At 44.8% G+C, this 11,217-nt stretch overlaps 1 protein-coding gene across 1 annotated transcript; it reads left to right on the top strand.

Annotated features, from left to right (window-relative positions):
- The first annotated feature begins 7,166 nt into the window (after window positions 1–7,166).
- ASB12 (ankyrin repeat and SOCS box containing 12) lies at window positions 7,167–9,957 on the top strand. Its single transcript, XM_025436188.3, has 3 exons — window positions 7,167–7,308; window positions 8,343–9,192; window positions 9,629–9,957. The coding sequence occupies exons 1-3, from the start codon at window positions 7,252–7,254 to the stop codon at window positions 9,760–9,762; spliced, it is 1,041 nt and encodes a 346-aa protein (XP_025291973.1). The 5' UTR covers window positions 7,167–7,251; the 3' UTR covers window positions 9,763–9,957.
- The last annotated feature ends 1,260 nt before the right edge of the window (window positions 9,958–11,217 follow it).

The raw sequence follows: 11,217 nt of genomic DNA, 5'->3' as shown, positions 1-11,217 counted from the left end.
TATTTCTTCACTTTGATTATTAATTAGTTTAAATATTTGGCAGCTCCCACATTCGGGACATATATATTGAGGATTGTTAAGTCCTCTTGTTGGATAGATCCTTTAAGTATGAGATAGTGTCCCTCTTCATCTCTCACTACAGACTTCGGGGTAAATTTTAGTTTATCTGATATAAGGATGGCTACCCCTGCTTTCTTTTTAGGACCATTTGAATGGTAAATGGTTCTCCAACCTTTTATTTTCAGGTTGTAGGTGTCCTTCTGTCTAAAATGAGTCTCTTGGGACCCCTGGGTGGCGCAGCGGTTTAGCACCTGCCTTTGGCCCAGGGCACAATCCTGGAGACCTGGGATCGAATCCCATGTCAGGCTCCCGGTGCATGGAGCCTGCTTCTCCCTCTGCCTGTGTCTCTGCCTCTCTCTGTGTGTGTGTGACTCTCATAAATAAAAAAAATAAAAATAAAATGAGTCTCTTGTAGACCGCAAATAGATGGGTCCTGCTTTTTTATCCAGTCTGAAACCCTGCGCCTTTTGATGGGGTCATTAAGCCCATTCAGGTTCAGAGTTACTGTTGAAAGATATGAGTTTAGTGTCATCATGATATCTATTCAGTCCTTGTTTATGTGGATTGTTCCACTTAACTTCTTCTTAAAGGGGAATTTTAAGAGTCCCCCTTAAAACTTCTTGCAGAGCTGGTTTGGAGGTCACATATTCTTTCAGTTCCTGCCTGTCTTGCGTCTGCCTGTCTGTCTGTCTGTCGCCGAAACACAATGTGTCAGCTCCTGCCTGTCTTGGAACCTCTTTATCTCTCCTTCCATTTTGAATGAGAGCCTTGCTCGATAACGTATTCTTTGTTGCATGTTCTTCTCATTTAGGACCCTGAATATATCCTGCCAGCCCTTTCTGGCCTGCCAGGTCTCTGTGGAGAGGTATGCTGATACCCTAATATTCCTCCCTATAAAAGTCAGGGATTTCTTGTCTCTTGCTGCTTTAAGGATCTTCTCTTTATCTTTGGAATTTGCAAGCTTCACTATTAAATGTTGGGATCTCTCTATTTCCTGGATCTGAATGCCGGTTTCCCTTACCAGATTAGGAAAGTGTTCAGCTAGGATTTGTTCAAATACATATTCTGGCCCTCTGTCCCTTTCGGCGCCCTCGGGAACCCCAATTAAACGTAGGTTTTTCTTCCTCAGGCTGTCGTTTATTTCCCTTAATGTGTCTTCATGACCTTTTAATTGTTTGTCTCTTTTTCCCTCAGTTTCACTCTTTGCCATCACCTTGTGTTCTATGTCACTCACTCGTTCTTCCACCTCGTTAACCCTCGTCGTTAGGACTTCTAGTTTGGATTGCATCTCATTCAATTGATTTTTAATTTCTGCCTGATTGGATCTAAAGTCTGCAGTCATGAAGTCTCTCGAGTCCTTTATGCTTTTTTCTAGAGCCACCAGTAGCTGTATAATAGTGCTTCTGAATTGGCTTTCTGACATTGAATTGTAATCCAGATTTTGTAACTCTGTGGGAGAGAGGACTGTTTCTGATTCTTTCTTTTGAGGTAGGTTTTCCTTCTAGTCATTTTTCTCAGTGCAGAGTGTCCAAAAACAAGTTGTATTGGGAAAAGGAGAAAAAGAGAGAGAGAGAAGGAAAGAAAAGAGAAAAAGAAAAAAGACAAAAGGAAGAAAAAAAAAGAGAAGAAAAAGAGAAAGAAAAAGAAAGAAAGATGAAAAAAAAAGGTTGGGGGAATCAATCAGAAATCAAAAAGAAAAAAAACACACGGGGGAGTATCTTCTTCTAAGTCCCTTGACTTCCCCTGGAACTTGTCCATCTAGCTTGTCTTCTGGGGGAGGGGCCTGTTGTGCTGATTTTCAGGTGTTAGCACTTGGGGGAGCTGCTCTGCCCCCTGCCTGGTGCAGGGCTCAGTGGGGGTTGTTTACCCCGTGAGGCCCCAGGAGGAACAACCCCGGTGGCTGCTGCAGCTGTGGAAACCTGGATTCAGCTCCCGCAGTAACTCCAGAGCTCTCTGTATGCAGGGCCTGGAGGCTCCGGGGTGGGGCCGCTGATCTGCTCAGCTTGGGGCAGGAGCGTCCTTCCTGTCCTGGGCCCTCCTGGCCTCTGCCTATTCCGGGGGGAGACTGGATCTTGGGCTGTCCTGGCACCCTGTGCTCCCGGTCTGAGCTGTTGGATTTGTGCTCCCAGTCGCGCAGCCGCCTCTCCACAGAGCCTCTGCCGGAGTCCCTCTGAGCTGCTCCCGGTCGGAGCACTCTCCTGGGCGCGCAGGTGTCTGTTAGTGTCCCAGGGAGCCTGAGGGCATCCCCGCCCTCCTGGGGACCTGCTCTAACTCCCTGCAGGCGCCTTTCCGCCCAGGAAGATTGGTGCAGCTCCTGCTTCTCCGGGACGGGACTCTCCTGTCCTGGGGACACTCGCCCTGGCCTTAGCCTGGCTCCTCGCGGGGCCCCTCCCCCTTGGAGGCCTTTGTTCCTTTATTTCTTTTTCCCCGTCTTCCTACCTTGATAGAAGCACGAACTCTTCTCACTGTAGCGTTTCAGCTGCTCTCTCTTTAAATCTCAGGCCAAATTTTAGATTTTCAGGATGATTTGAAGGTTATCTAGGTAATTTGGTGGGGACAGGTGATTTGGGACCCTACTCTTCTGCCATCTTGCCCCTCCTCCCCCAAGAACTGAGCTTTTGAGAAAGTTTCTAGCACTGGACATATTTGGCTTGATGTCTTAGGTATGAGAAGAGTAGCGTGGTTGTGGGCATTTTCTTTCAGCAGAGCTGAGGTTACTGGGTTGGCGAGGCCTTTATAAATGAGCAGGGCCTTCTCAAACCTTCTTTAAAAACTTAAATTTTACTGATACATGTTCCAGTATGGGAGTCTTTGCTTCCCATTGTCCTCCTCACTCTTGGGAGTGGGGGCAGGGTGAGATAAGGAGAGAACAATGTGTTGCTGGACCTTCAAGAATGTAAAAAGGAAATTCAGAAAGGCTAAGTAGGTTAGGGATGGAAAGAAAAGTCTGTGGCTCAGAGGGAGATGCAGTAGAGGAGGCTGGGCCTTCTCAGGCCCCTTGGTGGATAGGTGGGAACATCCACAGTGCAGAAGTCTGGCTGTGTTGCCTGTTTCAATGGTGGGGAGGAGTAAGCAGGGACACACTAGAAGCCTGAGCCCTGGCCTCACCAAGCACCTGTCAGTCTGTCAGTCAGAACTTCCAGGACTTCTCTGCAAATGCCCTCCCTTTTGCTGGGATCGCTCCCAGAAAGGCACTAGTAAGATAAGACGGCCCTTGGAAGGGGAGTAGAGGGTAACCTAAAATTAGCCTCTAGATCTGACACCTAGCCTTTAGGCAGTGTTGTTAACAGTGGAAGTCAAGGACCTGCCTGCTTAGGCCCCAGGGCAAATAGGAATTCCCTATGGAGGGACCACCAGGGCCCAGTGCTTCACAGAGAGGCAGCAGACGACAGTGACACCAGGCAGCCTGGTCTCAGGTGGAATCCCAGTGAGTATCTGGAGCCTAGAACCTAATGATGCTGCCGGGGAGGAATGAACCCTTAGGGTTGCAGGCCCATGGACCTGTAACTACCACCCTTAATAGGTGTTTCCCACTGGATCTGGTTTCTGGGGGGTGCATGGAAGACTGGTAGAGAAATCTGCCCATAGAGGGAAGGAAGGTTATGATGATGGCTTCCTGCTATGTCTGTCCCAAGAAGATGTGTGTGCCTTGGCTCTGGGGCCCAAATGGACCTACTTCTAGAGGGAAATTGTGGTTATACAATACAGGGATGGCAAAGATTTGTCTTTGTGTCCCTGTGTTTTATTTGTCTGTGTTGTGGGGTGCATCTGGTTGGATTCAAGGGCAGAAGGGCAGAGCTCCTCGGGTTGTAGGAAGGAAGCTAAAGCTTGAAAATAATCTACTAATACTTAGAGGACTGTTCTAGGGCCCACTGAAACTAGCCACTTCTCTGTAGTTCTTAACTTATATTCACAGACCCACAAGAGGGTCTTAGAATTCAAAGGGTCCAAAAACATGGATGAAGCAAACAATTACCCTTTTTTACCTCTAATATCTAACTGAAATTTACCATTTCCTTTCAAGGACGAATGCAGACAGCAAATGGCAGTAGTATTACCAGTTCCTATAACTTGGTCACCAGAAGGAGTCAGGCATTTCATATCATATTACACTTGTGAAAGAGATCTGGAAATGTCATTTATGCTTATCATCACTTAGAAATTATTAATAGATCTTGGTATTTATATGTTAATAAAGAACATTTATTACTATATCATGTGGTTTAAAAATAGCTATATTTCAATATAACTGGTTTCCTTTAATCTTATGTATTTTATGTATTAAAAATTATTCTAAGAGGGGATAAGAGACTTAACCAGATTTCCATAGAGGTCAATGTCACAAAAAAAAGATTTAAAACCCCTGTTCTTTGGGGATCAGGAAGGGGATCCTTGCATAGAATGGCCACATAATAATTCTTAGCTTAATAAACCACAGAAAGGTGAAGTTAGACAATAGACTAATTAGATTTTCTTATCCTATCTAAAAAGGCAGAGTTCACTCAAGTGCCCAAGCCAGCTGAGGTCCATGACTTGATTTTCCTATGGAGGCCCATTAGATGGTCTCTGCTGGGGGCTCCTGGTATGACCTTGGTGAGAGCTTCATTTCCTTCCATACTCCCTCCTCTCTTCATCTTCCTGAAACCAACCTCCCCTTCCCCCATGAAATAGTAAGGGAATCCCTATTGGCTATCAGAAAAAATGATCTGTGAAGAAACTTTCCATGAATAAAGTCCCTGGAATTCAGCATGATCCTCAAAACTGAGGACTCTGGGAGCTGCAATGTGATTCTACTTAAGACAAGGGAAAGGGGCATATGTTTGTTTTTCAAGTTGCAATAGAAAGAATAAGATGGAGAATAGGGAAACATGGGTCTATCTCTGCTATTACCTTGATGTAAGGCAGCTGGCAAATCCCTTCCCTCTCAGACTTCAGTTTTCTTCATCCACAAAATGGGCATGATATTACCTGTCCCACTATGTGAAATAGCTTTGAAAAGCATGAGATTATAAACGTGTTCTGGGTTCTTGCTAATGAGACAATTGACAATAACATTCATGTGGCCTTAGGAAAAAGTCCATGTTCTTGTCTGACTTGGGTTTTCTATCTCTAAATTAGGGGAATTAAATGATTTATTTGGTGCATTACAGCTCTGAAATTATAGGACTTTAAGTAAAGGAGCCATAGTAGAAATTAGAGACCTAGGTAATAATAATCACTTGATACTACAATTGCTGAGTTACTACACCTGACTAATACATTCATGTGTTATTCTAAACACTTAACTCAATTATTAATTTAAGTATTAACTCATTTAATCTTAACAAATAACTCTCTGAGACAGGTACTATTATCATCCTCTCTTTATGGATGAAGAAATAAGCACAGAGAGATTAAGTAATCTGCTTTAAGTCACACAGCTACTAAGTAGTAGCTGGAGCTGGGATTGAACCAGAATTCCAGACCATGTCTTACCACTACTTTATATGGCTTCTCATTCTGCAGTGGATGTAAAACAAACCCATATAAAGAAGTTACAATACAATGTCATGACTGCTATAGTTATATGAGAGTATACGTTGGAGGAAATAACCCAATAGAAGGAACTGCATGTGTCAGAAAGAAGCATGATATATATGGAGAGCCTTCATTTATTTTCCCTTATTGCTGGGTCTTGGGGTATAAGCAGAGAAGTAGCAGGAAGTGAGCCTGGAGATGTTGGCCAAGATTTGCTCATAAAGGAAGGATCTGTGAGCCAGGCTAAAGTATCTGGGCTATACTATGAAAGAAAGGGGAGCCATTAAGGGCTTTAAAACAGGGGATTGGCACAGGCCAGATTTGTATTTTTAAGTGATTGCTTTAGCTATAATGTGGAGAAAATATTGAGAAGGGAAAACAGGAGACTACTATAACAGTTGACACAAAAAATGATAAGGGCTTAGGTAAAGCACTGGCAGTGGGGATAAGTCTGAATGGGGTGGGCTATAGAGGACTCTAGGAAGTAAAATCCACAGGACTTGATGAGGAATTAGATGAAAGCAAGGCAAAAAGATAAGAGGACTGAGATGAGTCTTGGGTTTCAGATTTGGTTGACCAGGTGGATAGTGAGAAACAGATATGGATCAAGTTTGGTGATGGTGGTGATGGTAGTGGTGGTGTGATACTGCTTACTTTGAAGTACCTGAAAAAACTCAGTGAATATATACTTTTTGCTGAAAAGAGAGCTGAGGGGCTTGGAGTGATAAACTTGAAATCATTGGAATTAATATAAAAGCTGCCCCTTTGGGACTGGAAAGAAGAGGATCAAGGAGAGAACAAAGGGGAGCATAACTATTTCAAGATAGAAGGTAGGAGAGAAAAATCAGGAGAATGTGCTGGTCAGGAAGCTAAGTGAGGGGTGTGTAGGAGAAAGTGATCAGTGGGGACAGATGTACCAGAAAGGTCACAGAAGGAAAGATCTGAGAAGCAGCCAGAAGATTTAACTACAAGGATGATTTTTAAAGAGCTATCTTAGTATGTGATTGAGGAAGGATGGAGCCAGTCTGCAAAGGTGAAGAAATGAATGGGAGATAGGGAAGTAGATAGTAGACAACTTTTTGGATATGCTTGGTGAAAAAGAGAAAGAGAAAGAGAAAAGGTAGCTAGAGTGAGGCAAGGATCATAGAAGTGTTTTGTTTCCTAAGGTGGTTGAGGGGAAGGAGCCTTTGAGGAGGTTGAAGGGGTAGAGAGAGAAAACTCACCTTTAAAGTCCTAATGTATGGGTAGCTCTTTTCTTCTGAACAGCCCCATGAGGCAGGGACTATCATTTCTGTCTTTTAAGATGAAGAAACTGAGTCCCAAAGAAGGGAAAAGATTTGCCCAAGTCTTCTCAGCTAGGAGTGCTGAATTGCAAACTTAGGTCTATCTGATATCTAAAACTCTCTACTTACTATTGCATACCACAAATGAATAAATAATAAGACCATACATGGAATTGATGCTAGTGGGTGAGGAGGAGCCTAATGTTGAGGGAGACCCCACCCACCCACCTCACAATTTTTTTCTATGAGGTATGTATCTGAGGTCCCAGGCTAACAAAGAGAGGTGGAGGTAGACAGTGAATAAAAGGAGATGTGTGTCCCTGAGACCATGGCTGCAGGGTATGGGAGAGTAGGGAGACTTGAATTCTGAAAAACCTACCAGCTTACCCTGATGACATTACAAACTGAGGTGGGTAACTTTGGCTTTGGAGCACTAGGAACAGGACAGGTAAGGTCAAGGGGTTAAGTCAGTTATTGGGCCATGGGTAATTTTGTAAGGCTTGGGGATAATGGTGAGAGAAGAGTTGAAGGTTGGGGCAAGGCTCTAAGCTGGTTGGGGAAGAGATGGGTAAAAATTTTGGGTAAATTTTGACCCAAGGGGATGGGAAATCCACGGGTTGCAAGTGGTGCTAGAAATCAAAGGGACTTCTGTATTTAAGTGGTCCTGGAGGATAAACCAGTTGTCCACCAAATAGGAGGACTTGCCCTGGAAATAACTATTTCCTGCCATCTCTTTGATTTCATTTTACTTGAAATGTTCTTTTTAATGTCACCTCTTTATTTAATCAGTAAATGTCATTCAACAGCCATTTCCTATGTAGCTCTTGTTCAGCATGGGGCCTGAGTCTGAGGGGAGGTCACACATAAAGGACTGTGAGGAGGTTGAACTCCACCTAAAAGGCTGACAGATGGAATTGAGGGCCTACCTCATGAGACTAATGTTAGAATTCTCAGGGATGACAACTTAACACCACAAAACAGTATTCTGCTGGCCTAGCAACTGCCAAACTGGAGCCATCTCACTAGTCCACACATTCTGAACTAAGGAAGATGCCTCTACCAAATCTCCAGTCATGATGTAGGTCCTACTGGGAGTGGAGGAATACAAGATGGATACAGGGTTCCTTATCCTGGAGTATATACAATGAAGCACAGATAAGTGCCAATGTAGTGTGAAAGTTCATAGCTAAAGTTTAGTTGTGATCCTTTGAAATCCCTGAGCAAGAGGAGGAGATTAGGGAATGCTTCCCAGAAGTAAGAGTTTGCAGGTCAAGCAGAGCAGCAGATACAAAGGCACCAAGCTGTGAAATGGCCTGATCTGTTTTGGAAGCCATCTCTGAGCCATAAAATAAGATGGAGTAAGAATGAGAAGAAGGAGGTCCATGAGTGAATCATCTGATGGTGAAGGGTGAGGGGCAAGGGCTGGCATGCAGGCTTTTTGATGTGGGCCCTCAGTCTCCCTCCAATATTTGTCACCTACAGACCTGGCATATCCTCCTGCTCATAATGAGAATAGTTCTGCTCCAATCAATCAAGATGAACCTCATGGACATCACCAAGATTTTCTCCCTCCTGCAGCCCGACAAGGAGGAGGAGGACACCGACATGGTGGAGAAGCAGGCTCTCAATCAAGCAGTGTATGACAATGACTCCCATACCTTGGACCAGCTTTTGTGCCAGGAGCGTTACAAACGTTTTATCAACAGTAGAAGTGGCTGGGGTGTTCCTGGGACACCTTTGCGCTTGGCTGCTTCTTATGGTCACCTCAGCTGTTTGCAGGTCCTCCTGGCACATGGTGCTGATGTTGACAGCTTGGATGTCAAGGCACAGACACCACTTTTTACTGCTGTCAGTCATGGTCATCTGGACTGTGTGCGTGTGCTTTTGGAAGCTGGTGCCTGTCCTGGTGGTAGCATCTACAACAACTGTTCTCCTGTGCTCACAGCTGCCCGTGATGGCGCTGCTGCCATCCTTCAGGAACTCCTGGGCCATGGTGCAGAAGCCAATATCAAAGCTAAACTGCCAGTCTGGGCATCAAACATAGCTTCATGTTCTGGCCCCCTCTATTTGGCAGCAGTCTATGGGCACCTTGACTGTTTCCGCCTGCTTTTGCTCCATGGTGCAGATCCCAACTACAACTGTACTGACCAGCGCCTACTGGCTCGTGTCCCACGGCCCCGCACCCTTCTCGAAATCTGCCTCCACCATAATTGTGAACCAGAGTACATCCAGCTGTTAATTGATTTTGGTGCTAACATCTACCTTCCATCTCTCTCCCTGGATCCGAACTTGCAAGATGATAAAAGCACTGCATTGCTGCTACAGGCTCGAGGTGAGTACCAAGCAGTTCAGCTCTATGGAATCTCTTGCTTAGAGGTTCAAAGGCCACAAGTCACCCCACAAGTGAATTTTTCTAGGATAGGATGAGTTGGAGAAAATACCATCTTCCTCCCTCTCCTGGGACTCCAGTGGAGAAGAAGTTACAGATACCTTATTAGGGAAAGGATCAATAAGATAAAGTGGGGGATAGCAACAGCAGAATTTCTGTTTCTGGCCCTGCCAATAACTGTCTTTGTGGCCTTGAGCATGCCCCATATAGGCCTCAGTGTGTTCTTATTGGCACAATGCATTGGGGACAGAGTGTGGGGAATTTCTCAGAATAGGGAAAGCAATTTAAGGCTCCAGGATCCAGGTCACGGTGAATGCAGCCTTGGGTGTGAGAATTACACCAAGAATTGCTTCTTATGACCTGTTTCTCCTTGCTGTAGCCACTCCACGGTCACTACTATCACAGGCCCGTTTAGTAATCCGCAGAGCCCTGCGCCAGGCCAGCCAACCACAAGCCATCGACCAGTTGGATATTGCCCCTGTGTTGATTAGCTACCTCAAACATCAACTGTAATCTTGCAGCCTTACCAGAAATCCACAACACCTACAAAAACCACCCAGGGATCCAGGTAGCTGGAGGGTGCTATAGCTCCACCCACTCACCTGAAGCTGCTCTCCTGTATTATCCTCCACAAGATCCTCATCAAAATAAATCCTGGTGGCTGTTCTCCTGTATTATCCTCCACAATAAAATCCTCATCGAAATAAATCCTGGAGGCTCTTATGACTGCTATGTGTGTAGAGAAAGGGGGTTCATTGGGGGAAGGGGTCTGGTTGGCCAAGGGGAAGGATGGTAATTATCTGTCATTTGACAGGCATAGGAGTCCTGGCAACTGAAAAAGAAGAAAAAATAACCCAATGCCTTACACCTCCTTCAAGATTCTCAAGAAACTTTAGAGCTGTGTTGTCCTTAGAAGCAAGGTCCTGAAGAATTCAAGTGGATAGAAAAGTAGCATCTGCTTGCTCAGCCTTGTACCTCCATTCACTTTTCTGGCTGCTACAAGGCATTCTTTCTGGGGCTTTCATCCAACCTCATGTTCTTTTGAGCCAAGTAACTAAGGATCTTCCCATTCATTCACCTTGAATCATGGACCACATTTCTACTAGTCTAGTTTATAGTCAAAATCTAAGTGGGAAAACAAACTACCAAATATTTATAGTAGAGAATTTAATGCAGATAAGAAATACATTACATAGAGGATAGGTTGAGAACCCAAGCAGGACAGGAAGGTAGCCCAGATATTAGTAGGAGGATGTCAACACCACCCTTACTCTTAAGGGGTGAGGGAGGAGGTATGTTCAGAGTTCAGGGACAGTGGTCACCTGATGGAAAGTGGAATCATAGGCTTGTCCACAGGTACTAGAACCATAAAAAAAGACACTATTCAAACCAGAAGAAAGGAAGAAATACCCTCTCCTTTTCCTCATTGTTGCCCTTCAGATTGCCTCCAATGTCAATTTCATTGGAGGAAACCAGAAGTGAACTAATATGAGAGCCTGGGAAACACAGCCTACAGGAGTCAGCCCCATTGCTACATAGGGCAGAGCAGGGGATGGTAAAAAACGGAGAAGCAGTGGGGAAAAGTGGTATGATCTGAGCCAGGAGATGGGATCACACAGTAGAACTGGAAGTTATTGACATTGAGAGCCACAGAAGAGACACTGAAGAGACACCACCAGAGGGACAAAAGACAGAGGCTGAATACCATGGTTTCTCCATTTTTTCTAATCTCTTACTAGTGCCTTGTTGAACCCAGCCAGATAATTGCTGAGGGAAACTAGGAAATGCATCCTACAGTGGTCAGTCCCCCCATGATGTAGAGAAGAATAGGAGAAGGAGGTAAACATGCCCTGGACCAGTGCAGTTAACCATCCAAATTCAGATCTAGGCATCTACAGTACCTTCTTGTATTTCTCCTGCACAACTGTGGGTGGGGATGTGGGCAAACACTAAAAGAGACACAAGATG

Source organism: Canis lupus, chromosome X (assembly GCF_003254725.2).
Source record: "Canis lupus dingo isolate Sandy chromosome X, ASM325472v2, whole genome shotgun sequence".
Taxonomy (NCBI): Eukaryota; Metazoa; Chordata; class Mammalia; order Carnivora; family Canidae; genus Canis; species Canis lupus.
The sequence above is the reverse complement of the archived record's forward strand: the minus strand, read 5'-3'. Positions and strand labels throughout refer to the sequence as shown.

Bases quoted from the DNA above. Each gene is read 5' to 3' on its own strand.
- ASB12 (XM_025436188.3), top strand. From the start codon at position 7,252: ATGACATTACAAACTGAGGTGGGTAACTTTGGCTTTGGAGCACTAGGA. The intron at 7,309-8,342 runs GTAAGGTCAAGG...TGTCACCTACAG, and splicing joins GAGCACTAGGAACAGGACAG to ACCTGGCATATCCTCCTGCT. The intron at 9,193-9,628 runs GTGAGTACCAAG...TCCTTGCTGTAG, and splicing joins ATTGCTGCTACAGGCTCGAG to CCACTCCACGGTCACTACTA.